The 18013-nt window shown below is 44.0% G+C and overlaps 1 protein-coding gene across 6 annotated transcripts in view; it reads right to left on the reverse strand.

Annotated features, from left to right (window-relative positions):
* The window catches only part of LOC121873345 (hrp65 protein-like), a 96863-nt gene that overhangs the window by 62536 nt on the left and 16314 nt on the right, over positions 1-18013 (reverse strand). For 4 of the 6 annotated variants that reach the window (XR_006090220.1, XM_042376884.1, XM_042376880.1 and 1 more), the window contains exons 2-4: positions 9176-9214; positions 755-979; positions 448-606 (exon numbers count right to left, since the gene is read on the reverse strand). Coding sequence is in view for 5 of the 6 variants with exons in the window: in XM_042376884.1 (XP_042232818.1) it covers positions 448-606; positions 755-979; positions 9176-9214 (423 nt within the window). In the remaining variant the exon portion in view is untranslated. The remainder of the gene's footprint in view (positions 1-447; positions 607-754; positions 980-9175; positions 9215-18013) is intronic. The other 2 variants (XM_042376881.1, XM_042376883.1) reach the window with 2 other exon arrangements.

Genomic DNA, 18013 nt, shown 5'->3' on the forward strand with positions numbered 1-18013 from the left:
ACCTAACGATTAACAATCACTACAGGGACGTAACTTAATATTTCATTTGGCTAACACCAGATGATTTTATTCAGCTCAGAGGAGACCCTGTACACAAGTGGTTAACAGGAAATATTGGTTATGTTGAGTTAGGCTTCATTAGGTTAGCATTTGGGTAAACTAAGCTGAGTCGGTAAAACCTCAAGTGATCCAAATAATTTATCATAGTAACTATAGCTTAATATTTCATTTATAACAAATACACAACTTTCTTCATCAAGACTGGGGTCAGTTTTGAGACCATGACAAGTGAAGAGTTTACTACAGTACAGTTCTGTATATGGAACAGTTTGGTACAGTGGGTGAAGCAACCATCACCTTGCAGTAATCAAGAGTTAATTTAATCACTTTCAATAATACTGAACATACTCTTCAGATTTCCTGTACAGATTATTTCATCACACGTACCGAAAAGGCTTTCTCTAAAAGCTCATTTGTAACCCAAGTAGAAAGATTGCGGATCTTGAGTGCTGTGCCCGGCGATGAGAATCGAATTTTGAGCTGTCGTCCCTTGTAATCCTTCAGGTGAAGTTCTTGCCGTGCTTTCTCGGCATTACTTTTAAAGTCCTGAAAATTATTGTTGAATATTTAATTAACTTCATTCCTCCCACCAAGATAATATAAATATAATATAATATACTGTAGCCATATGTAGGTAACATTATCTCGCTCACTACTACAGTACACAGACAGAACAGTTTGATCAAAGTCTTACCATGCGAACAAAGGCAAATCCTTTGTTTTTGTCAAAATAAACTTCATCAAACTCTCCATATGGTTTAAAAAGTTCCTTAACATCGTCCTCCTTAATGTCCAGGGGCAGGTTTCCTACCCACAGTCTGCAGTGATTAGAAAATTTGCGAACAGCTTCCTCCCTCGGTGGCAGATCAATTAAGGGTCCAGCGAGTTGTTTCAGGCGTTCTAAGATTCTGTCTTGATGCTGAAATTTTCAAGATAAAATAATATTAACATAAACTATCTCAAGAAACAAAGCTTCTATAGATATATTTAGACAAAAACTTTAAAGGAAAATCTCGGTGTGTGAATTTTGAAACATTAAAAAGTGGTGAACAATGTTACAAGAAATCATTGTTAGATGACTTTAGGATTACTGTCACACACGAGGCATGACCAAAACCAAACACTGTAAACTTACAACAAATCTATTACATACCATAGCTGGTGGGAAAATACAATTGGGTAATGCATGATTCTTAAGTTACCAAACACGTGTATATTGATTGACATTTTGTGTGAAAGTAGGAACTTCTGGGCTGGCAATTCTACACACACAACAAAAAAGATTAATAAAAACCTTCGATACAAGGCTCTACTTTTGGCAAAGTTTCTTGAGTGATATATTTCAAGTTCTCCCCCACACAATACAAAAATATATACCAAGGCAGCAATACCCCCATCCACAACTTACAATTTTTTTTTTTAAGAATACATTATTTTACTATTTTAAAAAATAACTTAATTTGTGCACAAATAAACGTTTTAAAATCAAAGCTGTTGTACTGTAGAAACTGACAAAGAGTGAACCTTAAGGTAACCATGGCTGTTGTATAAACTGTACAGCTTAGCTTTCCTGTATCCTGTAGTTCTTAATTAATTTGCTGATAAACATGGCCATCCAGCCTCCAAAGACCTTAACTGGCGACTAAGGATTCCCTACTCTGCACCCCCTCCCCCCCCCATGGAGTATCCATGAACAAACGCCCACTGATGATGGCCATCATCCCTACAGTTAACTCCCAGTGATAATGGCCATCATCCCTACAGTTAACTCCCAGTGATAATGGCTACCATCCCTACAATTAACTCCCAGTGATAATGGCTACCATTTAAGGGTTTAGAACACAACAAAATAATATTTCCTGAAGTTATTAAATCCTGCTCATATTTACTGTGGACATTCAACTACACTACTGAAGTCTGTTCACCTCTCCCCCTGAACCACAAACCCCCGAGAGATTCAGACTCGCGAACCCAATGAAGTAGGTAGATACATTATTCTGTCCATAAATGCTTCGGATTCGTGGGTCTAAATCTCGGGTTCGTAGTTCAGGAGAGGAGAACGGACTTTAGTAGCTGACTGCACTGTAGTACTCTAATTACAATATATCATATTGACCTATACTGTACAGTAGGATCTCAAGTTTAGCGAGTTTTAGATTCGCGATTCCTAAGTTTCAAATCACTTTTAAAATTCCAGCCTCTCAAAAATACAGATTTTCATTACCAGTGTCACGAGTCATTGTTGAGTGGACAGCGCGCATTGTCATGGTCTTTTGTTATCTGTCGACCCGCCGAGTGGTTTTTTGTTTATGGCCTAACTACAGTTAGTTTGAATGAGCAAGCGGTGCAGTGACCTTGGATTATATAACCCTGTGTGCTCACGTTTCGTGAGATTCTTGTTTAACTATTAACGATTCTTGTGTATTAACGACGAGTGAAGTGTGTAATGTAAATGTCGGGAGCGGTTCTGGTTGCAATGATGGCCATAGAGAAGGTCAACAAGGGAAGCCCCAAGCCAGGCGTGACTACCGTAATGGGGTCAAGAAGAGGAAATACACCCTTGAAATTATCAAAAGTGATGCTCGTACCTGTGAAATCACGCATAGGTTTAACTGCCCCGAATCAACCATACGTTCCCTTAAGAAGAACAAGGAAGCCTTAACTACTTCCTGAGAATGTATTCTTAAGATTTTCTAGTAGCAGGATGTTCTCCGATACTTCACAACAAAACCTACTGTTAGTTATCACAGAACATTACCTTCACAAGTGGGTGGAAAGAAGAAACCGTGAGCAAGGCACATAAGGCATCAAGCACATGTTTATTATGCTGCAGTTGCACAGAAGAAACGTGTTGACTATCCACCACCGTTCAATGCTTCTGTTGGTTGGTTGGCCGCCTTTAAGAAGCGTTATGAAGTCAAGTTAGCCCACTACCATGGGGAGAGTGAATTGGCTGATGTCATAGCAGCAGAAAAATATCCACCTGTCTTTCCAGCTCTTGTGAAAGAGGGTGGTTATTGCCGAGACCAGGTCTTCAATTGTGACAAAACTGGCACTTTCTGGAAGCGCTCACCTTAGACCACTTTCATTACCAAGAATGAAAACCAGGCAAGGGGTGTAAAGACTTCAAAAAACAGGATTACGGTTTTATTCACAGCTAATGCAACTGGAGATTTCTTGAGTGTGCACGTTTACATTGGGTGCAAACACTGACAACAATGTTGTCTCTTTTCCTCTTGTGTGTTTTAATATTCTATGTATTAATGAATTGTATTGTTCACTTCGCATATATACAGATTAATTCAATCAAATACATATTCAATAATAAACAATAATGAATGATTTGTACATATTCTTAAGATAAATGAAGCAGTATCCTAAAATAAGCACGTATATGTTGGTGTTCCCAATCCATCTCTTTTTTTTTCTTTGCCATTAGTGGTTAGCTACTTCGATTGTTCCATTTATTAACATTAAATAACGTCACTTAAAACATATATATTAATATTTTTTTACATTACATTTACTACAGCTACAACCAGGGTCTTATTTTCATTTTCTCGTGTAGAACTATCGTCCCGGACTGCCGGCTGTAAACACACACGAAAACAATGGCGTCCCATCTCTTGTGTGACCATATTATTATTCATTTATATTGTATAAGGTGCATTCAGAAACATTTGAAGAATATAGTTTGCACTTTTCATTAATTGTATTGTTTTGGGGGGAAAAGAGGATAAAAAGCCACACAAAAGAATGCATCTCAACATTATTGCTTTATTTTAATGGTAATTAATGATTCGGGATAAGACGATTCACCTTGCACTGCAATATGGAGGACACATTAACGTCGTTATTCGAGGCTTTACTGTAATATTAAACTATTCTACTATCAGTCACTCTATAAAGACTTGTCAGCAGACAGACTCATTAGTTGAGTTACAAAAAATCAAGGCAGAACTCTGACAGTGACTACTAGGCTCTACCAGCTGAGGAGAAGATGGTAGACAACCCGACTCCTCACCACCCCGCAACCGTGAAGTGTTATCAGTTTGTGAATTTGGGAAGAAATATAATATTAAAAATGCAGTGGACAGAATTGTTGAGACATGGCTAAGATTAATGTTGCAACAGTGCTACCAGGGTTGCCCGATGATCTTTTCCACGGCTAAATTTCTCTACTTTGGCCGCAAAATACTTTGCCTGGCCGTGGAAAAATGGGTGGTCACGGCCGAATAGTGCCGATTTTTTTAAAACATGCATTAATTCCTCATCTAGTGGATTTTGAAAACAAGTCTACCAGATTTTCAAATTTCACAATAACAACACTGACTCAGTGACCACCTCGTCACATGATTAACCTACTGAGCTGACTGACCTTAGTTAGTTCTCATATTTGAGTTGTTCAGGCTGAATGTGTCCAGTTATACAGGTTTAGCTTCAGAGCTGTCAAAGCCAACCGAGTTACTTTGAAATTCTGAGTGCTAGTTTTCAAAATGTCCACTGGTAAATGGAAAGGGTCCTATGACAGTGGTAGAAAATATAACAAACCATGGTAAGAAAAATACATCTGGGTTACTAGAGCCAGTGATGGAGGTGAAAATGCTCATTGCAAAGTTTGTAGAACACAGATAGCTCCCAAAGCATCTCGTTTGGCAGATCACGAAAAATCGAAAGGACACTCAAGCACAGTAGCTGCATCGTCCATGTGTAGGGCCCTGCCTGTGATGACTGCTCCAAGGAAACGGGACAGTGAAAACAAAAAACGTGTAGAGTTCGAGTTTGCGGTGGCTATATCTAGTCACTGTTCAACAGCAAGTGTACACCATCTTGGGGAAATGATGAAAAGTGAACTAGAGAATCTGCAGCTCCATCGCACAAAGTGCAATAAGCTGCTTTTCAAAGTAATCGCTCCAGCATTGTTTGAGGAATTAAAAGAGGATGCAAAGGGCAAAAGTACTCTGTGCTTGTTGACAAAGCAACAGATGTGGCCACAGACAAGCAGATTTGTGTTATTGCGAGGTATTATAGTGATTCAAGATCGAGAATTGTCACGGAATTTGTGTGGCCTTGTGCCCACTGTTGGGGCCACGGGTCATTAAATGTTCTTGACACTAAGCAACACCCTGGGGAAGATGGGATTAAAGTGGTCTGACTGCGTCAGGTTTGGCAGTGATGGTGCATCTTCGATGATTGGTGAATATAACTAAATGTGGTCAAGAGTGAGAGAGCAGTCACCAAACTGCCAGCTCAACAGATGTGTCTGCCACTCACTTGCACTCTGCATTGAAAAGGCTTTTGCCAAGCTGCCATCTAATCTTCAATACCTCTTGCATGAAGTTCCTAAGTGGTTCAGTAAGAGTGTCATCTGTAGAGATGCATTAAAGGAACTATTTAGGGTAATGGATGCTAAGGAAGAACAAACTGGCACCCCTCTTCCCTTTCATAAACTCTCATGTACACGATGGCTAGTTCGAGGAAGTCGCCTATAATATCCTCTTAAACTGGGAGGAACCGAAAGCCTACTTTGCTGTTGCAGTTCCAAGGGCAGATGCTTCCTGTCGCTACAAAGCAAGAGAAATTCTGGGTATGCTGGAGGATTCAATCATTTTGTTGTACTTTCACTATGTGTCACCAATCGTTACAGAATTCGAAAGTTAATTTTTTTTTCAAAGGACAGATGCTGATCCTGAAGAGCTGGTCCTGCACCACAAGAGTCTTCAAGATAGAAACCTTTACAGGAATGGAAAACCACTGCCACTTAACATGGTCGACTATGGTGCCAAATTCATGCACGAGTTGTACACCTTCATAAACCAACAGAATCACTCTGCTGAAGCAGTAGGCAAGGTAGATGAAGTAATAAGCGATGTGCTGGTCTTTTAATCGAGGCCTTAAAACAAGTGGAAAGCAGGCTTCGAGCATCGACGCTTGAGTGGGGGGAGTCAGTTTTTTATGGCAAAATTCCCAGATTCTATCTCTTTCTGGTCTGGGGTGTTGCAATACAAGAATTCAACAGGCAAACGGCCTTTGAAGAATTAGGGACCTATGCTATGGCTTGCTTCACAACACCAGTAAGCAATGCTGTTGTCGAAAGAACATTTTCCACGGAAACCAACGTCAAAACCAAATCACGAAATCGGCTGGGTTCTGAAATGTTGGACATAATTATTAGAGTTAGCTCACACCTCCAATTCCAGGGAAAATGTTGCAGAGATTTCAAAGTAGCACCACACATGATGGAGCTATTCAACTCTGAGAAGGAAGAACAGGACGATGACAGACTAGATGTTTTTGCTTACGTCAACTAGTGTTATCATGCTGCTGCACCACCATTCCAGTTTAAGGTAAATCTTCACTGTATATTATAGTTATTATGTTTGTGTAATTATTGGACTCTCAATTCTAAGTGAAAATTTGTTTTATTATGACTCTTAAGTGGACATTGTAGGGGAGACTGTTTTATTTTGTGTGGATTGCAAAATTAGCCTCATGCTTCCCATCCAAAAAGATTTGGCCGAATTTTGGCCAAAAATGAAAAATGGTTTGGCCGATTTGGGCGAGAGATGGCGCGAGTGTCGACCGTGAAGCTTGTCGCACATCTGGCAACCCTGAGTGCTACACGCATGGAAGCCTTTGTTCACTAACTCCAAGATAAGTGGGGCAGAACAGACCGAGGCAAGCAGGGAGAGGCCGTCCATGGTGGCAACACCAATGGACACGGTGCAGGCAGCATGCTCAGTCCCAGCACAGGGATTTTCAGATGTTCAGGTTGAAGATTTGTAAGAAATCATTGGTCAACATCAGCAGCAACCAACAGTTAAAGAAATGTTGGAGGAGGATGAAGAACAAGAACAGCAACCAACACAAGAGGACGACGTTAAGCCTGGTGAACCTACAACACTCCAGCTTACCGAGTTGCTCACAAACATCGCACGTCTCGGCGAACAGCTAGAAGAATACGATACCGGGCCTCATCCTCGGAACCTTATGTGCTCTGCCCTTGATAAGGGTATGGAGGAATACAAGGCCTTGTACATGTCCCGTGTCAATGCTAGTCAGCAGGCCCTTATTACTCTGTACCTGTGCAAGGCCCAGCCTGTTATTAATGCCTTGGCAAACATCACTTTAGGAGATGATGATGGCACCACCGATGATGATATTGAAGTGTTGGGTGACTTACTGGAGGAAGAGATGCCTAAGACTTTGAGGGATTTGATGCTTAGGTTAGAGAAGGTGTAGGGGAGGGAGGAAGCAGTGACCAGCCTTCCCTGCCTTGGATCCCATCAACCAGCCCTATCAAGCATTTCACCGATTCCATCAATGGAAGTTATTCTACAGTATGAGTGTATGTAAATATTGTTATCAACAATATAATATGTATGAATACATCACTGTAATGTCATTTTCTTGGTGGGTTGTAGGTCATTACAGGGGGGTTTGGATGACACCGCAGAACTGATTAGGCTTATTTATATGTACAGCCTTTCAATGTCACTCGTTTCGCGCTTTTAACTTTTGCGACGCTAAAACTGGTACCAATTAGTCGCGAAACATGAGATCCTACTGTACATGCTATAACCAATAACCACTGCTGGATTTGTAGGGTAGGACTCTTATTAATTATTTAAATATAGTAGTGAATAACATTAACACAACAGAGACCTGCAGCTGATGCATTCATGTTTATGGATGCCAAAAGGAATGCTGTCTGGTTGAGAAGAATTTTTAAATCTATGAATAAATTTTCATACTGTACTGTGTGTGTGTGTGTGTGTGTGTCTACTACTGCTGGTCCCATACAAATAACTGCAGTCATCCTCCTCACACCTGGTAATGTCCCTCATCACCCCCACCCCTTGTACCCAACTCTACCACGATAAACTTTACATATAATCCCCCAAACACCTGGACTTTCAGCTAAATCACCAGGTTTATTATGTAATCTACAATATAATCATGTTCACATTAAATGTGTGTGTGTGTGTGTGTGTGTGTGTGTGTGTGTGTGTGTGTGTGTGTGTGTGTGTGTACACTAATGTGAAATACATCTAACAGTACAAATTCCTTAATGGACAATACAAAATATGACAAATTACCACGAGAAAACACACCTACCTACCTACCCACCCACACGATCTCCACACAAGAAAACAATTACCCACAAAATAAAATCCCAAACAACCACCATCACCAAAACACAATAACACTGTACAACCTGCAAATAAACAAAATAAAAACTCACAACCCTTAGGCCCACCAGATGACACATTAAGCCCACCCAGCATACTTCACCATTAGTCTCCTGAAGGTGTGGTCAAGTACTGTATACCATCATAAGTAGGTCTATGCATTGGGTAAACCTAACAATGCCATCTCCCTACATAAGATACGAACTTTACGCGCCATTTTCACACTTTAACGCACAGACAGACGAGCGTCTCTAGTTTTATGTCAAGACACATGGACTAAGCTTAAGCTAGCTGATTGCCCCAGTAGGAAAAGCTAATCTCTACAGTACAGTAGCTACCCACATTATCAACCTACTCACCACAGTGACTGTTTTACATGGTCGGCTCTTATCTCCATCACAAGTTTATAATTAACACAACTGACTGTGATTAAAAATTATAAAAATATTCCACAGTACAATACTTCTTTTGAGACTGGCAGGTTACTGAATAATATTGTGGAACCATTTGTAAGTGAGGAACTTTTGATACAGAGAAGCAGATTAGGTGCACTGATCAAATGTAGGCAGAAAGGCGAGTGGTAGGTAGCAGCAGAAGCAGGAAGACGTGCCACATTTTTGCATAAAACATAATGATAAAGGCTGCTGGCACTGATAACTTTATTATGATTTATGATAATTTTACTGAAGGCTGCCTGCCAACTTCTAACACTGTATAGTATAGGATACATCTTTTCTGGGAATGAATGGCGGATCAGTATCAATGCCTTGACATATAACTGGACGAGTGACAACACAGACACGGGGGAGATGCGACTTTCAGTATTTATATAACGTCCTGCAGGTAGAAGATATAATACAGGTACAGTAGTAGTAAGGCGCCTGTAGAAAGCAAACGGAGACATCATGGCATTGAAAACTCACACCTACTGTATACTGACGCTGGGGTGCTGCTAGTCGAGTCTGAGGAAGAGGTTTAGAATTTAAGGAAAGTTTCAAGCCTAAGAATCATAAAGGCAAAAGCAAGAGAGTAAACATGTGTTATATGAAGGGTGGGGGGGGGGGGGGGGGGAGACAGGCTCAGAGTAATAGCTAATGGGATGGACAGGGAGGTTGTCTGGGAACAATGTATCGTGACATATCCACCACCCAGGTAGGTCAGTAGTCCATCAGTTTTGGTGTTGGGTCACAGGTGTCAAGTGTTATTCTACTGCACTGTTTTTGACCAGGGCTATCATGGGAACCTGGTGTGTGTGTATGTGTGTGGTCAAACACAGGCCAGTACAGTACAGCAACATATTATTGTATTTAACCTATACACTACCAAGGCTGCATGGTAATAAAAGCCTTACAAATGAAAGAGAAAAAGCTAAGACATCACACAGTCAGCTCGAGCACTGGTCCTGCCCAACACACCGTAACTCAGGGATTGATGTTGGTTACCGAGTCAGATGGTGCAATGGCAGTCATGGTTACTCTGGGGTCAGTACAGTGACTATGGGATCAGCCCACAGGTGATCAACCCCTTCAAATTTAAGAAGAGAATTTCCCTTACTGTAATTTGCTGCCTCTAGAAATGTCAGTATGATTCTCTAGTACTGTTGTCAATCACTAAAAAGGAATCTTTATGCAAAATTAGGGGACCACCTGAAGATTACACACCCTTAGGCTAACCCTATTCCCCCACCCACAAGGTAGTGTTAGGGTGATATAACCGATCTGGAGGTGCATCTTCCTCAGGAGGAGAAGTAGTGGGAATACACAGAAAAGCATGAAAGTGAAGCAGGTGCAAGAGGGCGGGAAAACAATTGACCCTCAACCGTCAAGTGAGGTTTCCTTACTCTGACCCCCACGCAAAAATAGAATACACAAAACATTCCCTTATGATGGCCAATGTCCCTACAGCTAACATCCACTCATTGCAATCACCCCAATACCCAGCCTAATCTGTGAAAGGTTTGTGTTTGACAGGGCTTATGCTGATATTGCAGGAGTCATAGACCCTCAGCAATTTGGCAACATGAAAACTTCCTCCACCACTCACTGTCTTGTCAGCTTTCTCGATTACATATACCGCCATCTCGAGAAACGAAAAACGTCTGTAGCTGTCGCCTTCATTGATTTCACTAAAGCTTTCGACCTAGTCGACCACAATTTAATCATCAACAAAGCTATTGACCTCGGGCTTCGGAGAAGTCTTATACCATGGCTTACAGACTTCCTCAGTGACTGACGCCAAGCTGTACGCTTCCGAGGGGCAGTCTCCACCTTTCAGTCACTCACCTGTGGCGTCCCCCAAGACATCAAGATGGGACCACTCTGCTTCCTTATGCTTATCAATGATGCCCTAAGAGAAACCCCTGCTCACTGGAAATACGTCGACGACTCCACCATTGGGATCAGCGTCAACAATTCTGCTCCCGACTATACCGCCCTTCAGGATTTATTGAACAGTCCAAAACTGGGCCACCAACAACCATACCAAGACCATGGTTATACACATCAACCTCTCCTCCGACATTGTCCCACCCCCTTCCATTACTTTAGGTCCGAACACACTTCAGGTTGTAGATTCCACGAAGCTCCTCAGCGTCACCATAGACAACAAACTAAATTGGAAACCACACGTCAGTGATGTTGTCAAATCCTCCAGTTTCCGTCTCCACCTCCTCCGCCGACTTAAGTCCCTCGGAGTTCCTGCACCCGAGCTCCTCAGTGTTTACTCAACATTCATACTTCCCAAGCTCACCTTTGCCTCCCCCACCTGGTCTTCCTCCCTAAATGCCACACAACGTAAACACCTAGAAAAGGTGCAAAGGAGGGCATGCAAGATTATTCTCTCCCCTTCCTACTCCACATATCAAGAAGCGCTCAACACACTGACCCTTTCGACTCTCACTGACCATCACCACGACCTCATCTGCAAATTTGGTAAGAAGCTTCTACACCATCCTCGACACCGGCTCCTACTACCACCCGAGATCCCTAGCCCGAGAATTGCTGTTCGACACCACAACCGCATCCAGCCCATACGTGCACGAACTGATCGCTATAAGAACAGCCCAGTCCCAACCATTGTAAAAATTATCAATAACATGTAATAAACCAGTATATTCACTCCCAGTTAATACTACTTCTTGCACTGTCACTATGTCGAAATGCACTGTAGTTTGAGCTTTTCCCCATCTAGTTATTATATGTCTTATTTGTATCACTGTATATTTTCAGCCTTCTGGCTGCCAAGCTCTTTCAATAAACCGTTAATTATTATTATTATTCAATGATGGCCACCGCCCCTACAGCTAACATCCACTAATGATGGCCACTGTCCTTACAGCTAACATCCACTAATGATGGCTACTGTCCCTACAGCTAACATCCACTAATGATGGCCACTGTCCTTACAGCTAACGTCCCTACAGCTAACATCCACCAATGATGCATTACTGTCCCCATGAAATAACATCCACTAATGATGGCCATACTGTCCTGTTAGCCATATCAACTAATGATGGCTACTGTCCCTACAGCTAACATCCACTAAATGATGGCCACTGTCCAGCTAACATCCGTTTTCATCGAGGCTATCCCAGTACAGCCATGAACATCAACTAATAATGGCCACTGTCCCTACAGCTAACATCCACTAATGATGGCCAATTATCCCACAGCTAACATCAACCAATAACAATGGCCACCGTCCCTACAGCTAATACCATCCAATGATGGCCATCAACCCTACAGCTAACATCCACTAATGATGCATACTGTCCTGCTAGCCAATATCCACTAATGATGGCCACTGTCCCTACAGCCAACATCAACCAATATCAATGCCACACTGTCCCTACAGCCATTGATCCACTAATGATGGCCACTGTCCTACAGCTAACATCCACAATGATGGCTACTGTCCCCACAGCTAACATCCACCAATGATGGCTACTGTCCCAACAGCTAACATCCACTCAATGATGGCCACTGTCCCATATAGCCAACATCAACTAATGATGTATAATGGTCCTTACAGCTAACATCTACTAATGATGGCCAATGTCCGCTGCTGTAGCTAACATCCACTAATACGATGCCATACCGTCCCTGCCAGCCAACATCCACCAGTGATGGCCACCGTCCCTACAGCCAACATCCACCAATGATGGCCATCGTCCCCACAGCCAACATCGTAACCAATAATGGCCACCGTCCCTACAGCTAACATCCACTAATGATGGCCACTGGTCCCTACAGCAACATCAACAATGGCCAATGTCCCTACAGCTAACATCCATTTCCAATGATGGCCACCGTCCTGCCAGCTAACATCCACTAATGATGGCCACTGTCCCTTGAAGCCATCAGATGGCCATCGTCCCTACAGTAGCGATCCACCAATGATGGCCACTGTCTTGTACAACATCAACCAACAACGGCCACTGTCCCACAGCTAACATCCACTGATGATGCACATCGTCCCCACAGCTAACATCCACCGATGATGCACTACCGTCCCTGCCAGCTAACATCCACTAATGATGGCCACTGTCCTCACAGCTAACATCCATCAGATGAGGCTACTGTCCTCACAGCTAACATCCACTAAATATGCGCTACTGTCCCTACAGCTAACATCCACTGGATGATGGCCACTGTCCCTTGCCAGCTAACATCCACTGATGATGGCCACTGTCCCACAGCTAACATCTACTAATGATGGTATACACTGTTCACAGCTAACATCCACTGAATAGATGAAGCACAACCAAGTAGTTAATATCCACTAATGATGGCCACGTTCCCACAGCATATCAACTATTGTCCCCATGAAATAACATCCACTGATGATGTTACTGTCCCTTGCCAGCTAATATCCACTAATGATGCACATTGTCCATAGCGGAAGATCCACGATACGAAATACTGGCCCCATAGTTGTAATATCCACTGATGAAGCGCTACTGCCCTACAGCTATCATCCACTAATGGCGCCACTGTCTCCAGTCCACTGACATAAATATCGTCTCACAGCTAACATCCACAATGATGCACACTGTCCCCTAGCAGCAATATCAACTAATAATGGCTACTGTCCAAGAAGCTAACATCTACCAATGAGATGCACACGTCCCCACAGCTAAATATCAATTCAATAATGTCACTGTCTTGAAGAAAATCAATGGCTACTGTCCCTTGAAGCACATCTACTGACAGAGCACACCTGCAAGTAGCTAACACTGCAACCCATTTAATGGCTACTGTCCATGATGTCCTAATGATCAACTAATAATGGCTACTGTCCCATGCCAGCTATAAATCCATCAGAAGATGAAATATCCAATGACATGCCACTGTCCCCACAGCTAACATCAACCAATAATGGCCATTGTCCCAGAACCATACCACGATGCACAACCCCACAACACTGACCACGCACAAATGTCCCCACAGCTCACATCCACTAAATGATGCACACTGTCCCTACAGCCACAACATCAATCAATAATGGGCCACTGTCCCCATACAGTCAATATCCACTAATGATGCACTGTCCCCACAGCTGGCTGGTCCACTGATGACGGCCACTGTCCCACAGCCATGAGTCCATCATTGAGCGCCACTGTCTCACAGCTATCATCCACTAACAGATGGCCACGTCCCTACAGCTAACATTCACTACCGATGGCCACTGTCCCTACAGTTAACGGATCCATTAATGATGGCCACTGTCCCTACAGCTAACATCAACTAATACCGTTCCAGTTACACGGAGTTCCCATGGAAGAATATCCACTTGTTAGCGTCACTGTCCTTGCCAGTTAACATCCACCAATGACATTACTGTCCCTCATGAAGCTAATATCCGATTGATGATGGCCATTGTCCCTAGCTAACATCACCATTGTCCATGAGTTGTCCCCACAATATCAACTAATGATGGCCACGTCCTAAGAAGCTAACATTCACTAATGACAGTTACTGTCCCCACAGCCAATATCAATTAACAAGGGCCATTGTCTCTAAGAAATAATATCCATCAGATGTTACTGTCTCAGTTAATATTCCTACTGATGATGGCCATTGTGTCAGCATTCACAATGACAATACCGTCTCACAGCCAATATCAATTCAATACGCACTGTCCCATGATCCACCAATGATGGCAGCCAACATCGTACCAATAGTCGGCCACTGTCCCAGTTAACATCAACCATCAACACACTGTCCACAGCTAACATCCACTGATGATGGCCACTGTCCCACAGCCACATCCACTAATGATGGCCACGTCCCCACAGAAGTAACATCCACTAATGATGGCCACCGTCCCACAGCTAACATCAACTAATAATGGCCACTGTCCCTGTAACAGCTAACATCAACCAATGATGGCCACTGTCCCCACAGCTAACATCCACAATGATGGCCACGTCCCCAGCTAAACATCAACTAATAATGGCCAAATGTCCCTGCCAGCCAACATCAACTAAAGGACGGCCACCGTCCCTGCCAGCCAATATCCACTAATGATGGCCACTGTCCCTACAGCCAACATCCACTGATGATGGCCACTGTCCCTCACAGCTAACATCCACCAACATGGCAACTGTCCCACAGCTAACATCCACTGACAGACAGCCACTGTCCCTACAGTTAACATCAACTAATAAATGGCCACTGTCCCACAGAATAATGATCAACTAATAATGGCCACTGTCCCCACAACATCAACTAAATGGTCACTGGGTCTCCTGCCAGCTGGCATCCACTAATGATGCATACTGTCCCTTGCTAGCCAACATCAACTAATAATGGCCACTGTCCCCATGAAGATCCACTGACGCCATCGTCCACAGCTGTCATCCACTGATGATGTCAATGTCCTCACATCCACTAATGAGCATACTGTCCCACAGCTAACATCAATCAGATGGCTACTGTCCCTTGCCAGCTAACATCCAACAATGAGGCCGCAGCCCCACAGCCAAGAGTCAACCAATAATGGCCACGTCCCTTCTAGCTAATCATTCAGCTAATTCATCAGATATGCCAGCTAACATCAATACGCCACTGTCTGCCAGCTAACATTCAATAACATGCTCCAACATGGCCATCGTCCCGCCAGCCAACATCCACCAATGATGTCCCCACAGCCAATACCTAACCAATACCCGCCACTGTCCCACAGCTAATGACTAACTAATGATGGCCACTGTCCCCACAGCCATCCACATCTCACAATGACAACATCCATCAATACACACCGTCCCACAGCTGATGTCCCACAACATCCACCAATAATGGCCACTGTCCCCAGCCAACATCCACTAATAAGGCCACTGTCCCACAGCTCACATCCACTAATGACACACTGTCCCCACAGCCAACATCCAGCCAGGATGGCCACTGTCCCTACATCCACCAACAATGATGGCCACTGTCCCTACAGCCACATGTACACTGTCCCTCACAGCCAGATTCACACACACCTGTCCTGCCAGCTCACATCCACATCAAATGACACACTGTCCCTTTCTTGCCAGCCACATCCACCAATGATGGCCACTGTCCCTACAGCCAACATCCACTAATGACACACTGTCCCCACAGCTAACATCCACCGATGATGGCCACTGTCCCCACAACCAACATCAACTAACAATGGCCACTGTCCCCACAGCCAACATCCACCACCGTCCCTGCCAGCCAACATCCGACTAATAATGGCCACTGTCCCACAGCTAACATCCACTGATTATGGCCACCTGTCCATGGTAGCCATTATCCACTAATAATGGCCACTGTCCCACAGCTAACATCCACTAATGATGGCCACTGTCCCTACAGCTAACATCCACTGATTGCGGCCACCGTCCCTACAGCCAACATCCACTAATAATGGCTACTGTCCCTACAGCTAACATCCACGATGATGCGCCACTGTCCCCACAGCCAACATCCACTAATAATGGCCACTGTCCCTGCTACAGCTAACATCCGGACAAGATAGTTAATGTCCCCATGGAAGCACATCCACTAATGATGCCACTGTCCCTTGCCAGCTGCATCCACTGATGACGGCCACTGTCCCTACAGCTAACATCCACTCAATGACGGTCACTGTCCCTACAGCTAACATCCACTGATGACGGCCACTGTCCCACAGCTAACATCCACAATGATGGCCACGTCCCCAAGAATAACATCTGACTAATGATGGCCACTGTCCCTGCCAGCTATCCACTGATACTGTCTGTGAGCCAACATCAACCAAGTAATGGCCACTGTCCCTACAGCTAACATCCACTAATGATGGGCCACTGTCTTTACAGCTAACATCTGATATTACTGTCCACAGCTACTGTCCTTGCCAGCTAATATCCACTAATGATGGCTACTGTCCTTACCATTCATCATTGATGCCACTGTCCGGGGACAAGCAACAACATCAATTATTAACGCCATCACCCATAACATTATGCCATTGTCTCTCATAATATCACCACGATACAATGTCTCATGGAAGTTTGGCATTCACCAATGATAGCCACTGTCCCCGGAAGACATCCACTGATGACACTGTCCTGGCTAGCTAACATCAGTCACCGTCCCTACAGCCAATATCAACTATCAATGGCCATACTGTCCCCAATAGCTAACATCCACTGATGATGGCCACTCGTCCCGCTAGCTAACATCCACTCAATGATGGCCATTGTCCCTACGGAAGATTCCATCATCGATGATGTCAGTCCTCACAGCTAATGATCATCCACTTACGACGTCCCAAATAGCTAACATCCACTAATCCCTGCCAGCCATGATTGTCACTAATGATGGCCACTGTCCCATGAAAGCATTATCCATCATGATGGCCACTGTCCCCAGCAGCTAACATCCACTAATGATGGCCACTGTCCTCACAGCTAACACGGACCAGTTTGACACGTCCCTACACAATATCAACTAATAATGAAGCTAAATACATTCAATGATGGTATTCATCCACTGAGATGCTTCATCCCACAGCCAACATCCACCAATGCACACTGTCCCCACAGCTAACATCCACTAATGATGCACATCAGTCCCAATTTCAACACTGTCCCTATGATCCCATTCATTCCACTGTCCACTGTCCTTTAACATCCATCAATATGGCCACTGTCCCCACGATGACGCCACTGTCCTTGCCAGCCAATATCCACTGATGATGCCACTGTCCCCACAGTCATCATTCATTGACGATGATGGCCACTGTCCCTACAGCCAACACTGGTCACGGCCACTGTCCCCAGCTAACATCCACAATGGCGGCCACTGTCCCCACAGCCATAATCACTAATGACATCACTGTCCCTCACAGCCACATCAATCAACAATGGCCACTGTCCCCACAGCTAACATCCACTAATGATACTGTCCTCAGCAGCTAACATCAACCACAATGGCCACCGTCCCTACAGCTAAAGCATCCAACAATGATGGCCACCAACCCGCAGCTCACATCCACTAATGATGGCCATCAACCCACAGCTAACATCAACTAATAATGGCCACTGTCCCTACAGCACATCCACTAATGATGGCCACTGTCCCCAGCTCATGCCATCCACTAATGACACACTGTCCCCAGCCAACACATCCACTGATGATGGCCACCGTCCCACAGCTAACATCCACCAACAGATGGCTACTGTCCTCACAGCTACTGATCAACCACATGGCCACTGTCCCTACAGCCAACATCCACTAATGATGGCC

This window comes from Homarus americanus, unplaced genomic scaffold (assembly GCF_018991925.1).
Source record: "Homarus americanus isolate GMGI-L3 unplaced genomic scaffold, GMGI_Hamer_2.0 scaffold32929, whole genome shotgun sequence".
Taxonomy (NCBI): domain Eukaryota; kingdom Metazoa; phylum Arthropoda; class Malacostraca; order Decapoda; family Nephropidae; genus Homarus; species Homarus americanus.